Below are 5,243 nucleotides of genomic sequence, written 5' to 3' on the forward strand. Positions count from 1 at the left end.
GTGTAAGAATTGGCTACGAGATGCTACTTAAGAAGTATAACTTAAGTTATAGATGGAAACAGATGTTCATAGACAGTTATCGGTATAATGACAAATGACTTAATCTGTGGAATGAGCTTATTTCATGTTCTCGGTAAAATAAGTTTTAGAACATCTATTTGTTTAAGACGTTCACTCTTCAGCTGTTGAACTTCAAAATTATTTTTTTTTTGTGTAGGCGACAGTGCTTTCTAAGAAACGGATGAAAAGGAGCTGGTTTCACTTTATTTCTTCCAAATTGAAACAAGAAACGAAAGAAAATGAACCTATTTCATGACGTCATGATTCATTTCCACTGCTGCTGATCGCAAAATCCTCAATCAACCTCTAATAATTTGAGTTGGGAGTAGTTTAGTGGTTAGCGTGACCAAACTGTGAATCCAAGGTTCGTTCTTACCTGCCCGTTCCCACAGACACGTGGTCCATATCTTCAGACTGTGGGTATGTTGTAAGAAAGACGGTTAAATCCCATTACTCAGACATACAAAGTAGCATAAGAGATGGCAGATAATACTTCGATTAGCTGTTCTTTCTTCTAATCTTTTAGCTCAGAATTAAGGAAGGCTGTGTGCAGAGCCCTGTGTATAGCTTTTCATAGTAATTCTGAAATAAGCAAATAGAATCACTTTTTTCTTGACGTCCAAATTTGACCATTAGAAGTAACTAGATTTCTAACTTCCACTTTAAATTGTCGTGAATTCCATCGGTTTCTTTTAAATCGCTTCTTTTGAGGTATTTGACTCATGCAAAATAATATTTCTATCGGAAAACTGGAATACGAAATAAATAGAGAGAGAGAGAGATGCGGTGAAAGTTCATAAAAAAAACTAATTAGCTATGAATTTGCTATTTGAAATAAGACTTTCTAAACATGAAATTTTGACCATAACAAACGTATTTCGCGAGGAGAGTATTTGTGACTAGTGATGAGTCTTCTGAATGCAATGGACGACATTTTAAGGTTGCGTTTGGTGCTGAACTTACGCTGGTGTTTAAGGGTTATATTAAGCTTACTGGCTATTATTCCAGTTATAAATACGTCTTCTAAGAGAAAGTAAGGTTCTTCTAGACTAGTTTCATAAATCGAACGTGCTAAAGCTCCATGTATCAAATAACTGGGACCATAAACAAAATCTGGATAAGTACTGTGGGGATACATATATTTTGGAACAAACCACTTATTATTTTTTTCGTGGTGAGGTTTAAGACCTCGAGCTACTTTACCAAAGATAGCTACTGTGGATTCATTTCTAATATAACTAATAAAGTCCAGCATCGACTCCACATTGATTAACATATCGTCATCTATTTTCAGCACAAACTCTGTCCAGCTGCAGTATGTTGATATCCACTTCATCATAGATACAGTTTTTAGGGTGAGATTTTTGTAGCTGTCTACAAAGTTGGCTTGGACAATGTCCTTGTGAGTAGCATCTTCTTTCTCCACTAGATCACGAAGACTGTTGTTACTAGTCTTTCCTAATAAAAACACACAAACAATGTTCTTCTGACACAATTCTTTTCCCCAAGTTTCTCGGATGGCCTGACGATGGTCAAAGTGGTTAATTCCAGAGGTCACAAAAACCAGAAGGTCTACTAGTTCTTTATTCGTATTATCGTTTGCACATGTTTCGAAGCATTGACAGATATCTTCCTTATTCTTAGCGAATGTAAGGGCGTTCGAAAACCTTTTATATACAACAAAGAAGGTGATAAATTTTTATTTTTTTGCTTTAATTTTTTTTTTTCTGTTCCAGGTTTTAGCAAAACTATTTTTCAAACCTGAGTCTTTTGGTAAGTCGCTGAGCTTGACGTCATGGTGTCTTGAAGCACCAATTTGGTTAACCGGTATTGATGAAAATATTTCGTCGCGTGGTTCTTGCCTTAATGTATGGTCAGATAATTGGATTAGTCTATGTTTAAAAGCAGTCATTCCTACACGATATTCAACGCCTACTGTAAGGGCAACAATCAAAATGAGCAAGAACGTAAAAATACGCCTATTGTTGAAAATTAATATTTTCATCTTGTTCTCTTTAATGTACTTTGTGGCTTCTTACATTCGAGAGTAATTTTATACAAATAATCTTCAGAGTCCTTATACTTATCTTCTTTCTTTTGGAAATCGATGATTTTACGTACGTTCACTTTCAGCCCTGTAATAACATTTCATTTTTTTAATTCATCTTGAAAATTTCACATAAGATTTGGTATATCGTGTTTATTTTTGTAAATAATAAATAATTTTTGCGCAACATACATGTATATATAACGATAAATCTATATGTGTATATTAAAGTATATTTATTTCCAAGACGATACTTTTGTTCATTATAACACTCGAACATATTGTACACATTTTATAAATGAATCACGTTTTAATGTTTCTTTCTCTGAATTTAATAACAAAGTTATACAATAGGTTCTTTGTGATCTACCCTCTAGGGATATCGAAACCACGTTTCTAGTGTTGCAAGTCCATTGACATGCCGCTTGAGAGTGCTCACGTTTTAAGATATCAATATGATGTTCCGCTAACGCCCTGCATCAGAGGTAGTATGATAGTAGGGCGTTAAAGCTTTATTTAGAATACTTTTTCACTTTCTCTTGCTAAACTGAAGGAAACGAGGATGTTTAAGTTCAGTAGCTGTAAAACATTCTAACTAATGAGTATCGGTTTAGTGAAACATGAAACGTTCTAACCAAACACTTTTTTTTATCGTGTCCGTGTAGATTGCGACATAATCTTGTGAATTAAAAATTGTATTTTCACTTTTTTAACCATGCATGAAAGTTATTCATAATAAATGTGACTGTGTTGTAACTACACGAATTAGTAATTCGTATACATCAAAGACAAAAGAATTATACAGTAGACTTTTGAAAGTATATTAGCGCTATATAACCAACAACTAAATTATATGTTGGTCAACGTCATTCAAATAATTCGATAATAGTAACAACAAGCCCATTATTCGTACAAGATACCAACATAGTCTACGCAATATTAAAAAGAACATGTGCCCACATTTCGACTTCTATAACAAAATATATAACTGTTTGTTGCTAGTAGTGACTTTACAATAAATCCTCAAAAATATGAAGAGCTAATGTTGAAAAATTGTATTCCATAAACTTTACTGTGACTAAACTAGAGGGTAAACTGGGAACCTGTGTGTCATTTTCAAGTGTCAAACACCTTTTTTAACAAAACAGACATAAACCTCTTATTTTTCAACTATCTGATTTTTCTACAAATACAAATGAAAGCTAATTAAACGGAACCAGAGTAGTAAAATTTTAAACATTCACTTTTGTTGGACAGATGAATATTAATTGTAAATATTAAACATAAGAATTAGTTTTACCACAGTCTGTTTAAAATCTGGCTTGTTCTTCTCATGTATTAGATGGATCTTGGAACGTGACATGAAAGAGTGGTATGATTTAAATATAAGAGTATTATGATAGAGCCTTTTACACTGTAGAGCTATTGTCAAGATGCAAGGTTTTCAAGTTGCGCATAACCAAACAGGAAGGCATGGACCGTAAAAGCATGCTAAATCTCGAACATCGTTTTCACATAGCCTTTGTACTGTATAGTTTGTTTGTTTAGAATTAAGCACAAAGCTACATAACGAACTATCCGTGCTCTGCCCACCACACTATCGAAACCAGGTTTCTAGAGGTGTGACTTCGCAGACATAACGCTGTGCCACGAGGAGGCTGTACTACGGAGAGATACTAACTTGGATATGTACTAATCAGCTTGATATATTTGTTTGTTTGTTTTCAATTTCGCGCAAAGCTACACGAGAACTATCTGCGCTAGCCGTCCTTAATTTAGCAGCATACATATAAGACCAAAGGAAGGCAGCTAGTCATCACCATCCATCTCCAACTCCTGAGCTACTGTTTTACCAATAATGAGTAGGATTGACCAATACATGGTAAAACTCCCACGGCTGAAAAAGCGGGCATGTTTGATGTGACAGGGATTCGAACCCGCGACCCTCAGATTACGAGTCGAGCGTCTTAGTCACCGGGTCATGAATCAGCTTGGATTGTTTATAATATTCGTAGAAGAGTGTTGGTGGAGAGTACATTGACCTTCTGTTTTACCTATAGCTTATCAGCTCAAAATGAGGGGCAAACATCGCAATCAACTACAGTACCTTTTGCTAATTCTCGGGTTACTCTAATCAAACAGTGGAATCTTACTGTAGCTGCTATAAAACACCTATTGCTCCAGAGATTGGTGTGTGCAAGTTTTTACGAGGCAACAGGATGCGAACAAGAACTCCAAGTCTACAGTCCGATATGCTAACCATTTGGCCACATCCAGTTTGCGATACTCAGAATTTAAGAAACTAAATGGAGTTTTAGTTTCTACACATACATATAGGCCTGGCATGGCCAAATGGTTAAGGCACTTGAGTCGTACTCCGAGAGGCGCGGGTTCGAATCCCCGTTAAATCAAACATGTCCGCCCTCTCAGCCGTGAGGGCATTTTATGTGACGGTCAATCCCACTATTCGTTGGTAAAAGTATAGCATAAGAGTTAGCGGTGGGTGGTGATGACCAGCTGCCTTCTCTCTTGTCTTACATTGCTAAATTAGGGACGACTAGCGCAGATAGCCCTTTTGTAGCTTTGCGCAAAAATCAAAAACGAACACAAGTGTATTTAATTCATGAACTTTTATAAAACAGCACCACCATAAACTCTTGTCAAAGACGAATCAAAGAGTACGAAAAACAGTTTAGGTTTCAGAAAAAATTAATAATTGTTACGTTTTAATCTATCGATTTTCAAAACCAATTTTACTGTCGGTAAATTTTTATAATGCGATTCTACACATCAATATGCTATCACTTAAGTGCATATTTTATGGATTCTGTTATGAGAACATGCAAAGGTTTCAGCATCATCACACATTCTGAAGAGAAATAATTTGTTTTCTGTATTGAATATTCGACTTTACAAACGGTTATTTGGCAGTTATTTCCGATTTGATTATCATTTCCATATAAATTGGTATGAAGATATTTTTGGTGGCAATTGACAGAAATTTTTTGCTGAAATCTCGAGTCACAGGTGTACAATATTAGAAGTCGCTCAACGAGAAACACACATGGCAATTATCCAAGTTGAGCACATGCTGTTAAACACTGCATATTCCAAAATATGGACACGTGCGGAGACA

At 35.5% G+C, this 5,243-nt stretch overlaps 1 protein-coding gene across 1 annotated transcript; it reads right to left on the reverse strand.

Annotated features, from left to right (window-relative positions):
- Positions 1–579: 579 nt before the first annotated feature.
- Positions 580–4,196, reverse strand: LOC143224015 (beta-1,3-galactosyltransferase 1-like). The gene is made up of 2 exons (XM_076452479.1): positions 4,162–4,196; positions 580–1,727 (listed from the first exon to the last, which is right to left on the reverse strand). Exons 1-2 carry the CDS (start codon positions 4,194–4,196, stop codon positions 905–907), a joined length of 858 nt encoding a protein of 285 aa, XP_076308594.1. The 3' UTR covers positions 580–904.
- Between the last annotated feature and the right edge of the window lie 1,047 nt (positions 4,197–5,243).

This window comes from Tachypleus tridentatus, chromosome 8, assembly GCF_004210375.1.
Source record: "Tachypleus tridentatus isolate NWPU-2018 chromosome 8, ASM421037v1, whole genome shotgun sequence".
Taxonomy (NCBI): domain Eukaryota; kingdom Metazoa; phylum Arthropoda; class Merostomata; order Xiphosura; family Limulidae; genus Tachypleus; species Tachypleus tridentatus.

Coding starts and splice junctions, on each gene's coding strand:
- LOC143224015 (XM_076452479.1), bottom strand. CDS start 4,196: ATGTTTGCCCCTCATTTTGAGCTGATAAGCTATAG. Junction 1,728..4,161: donor TTTGAGCTGATAAGCTATAG/GTAAAACAGAAG, acceptor TGTATATAAAAG/GTTTTCGAACGCCCTTACAT.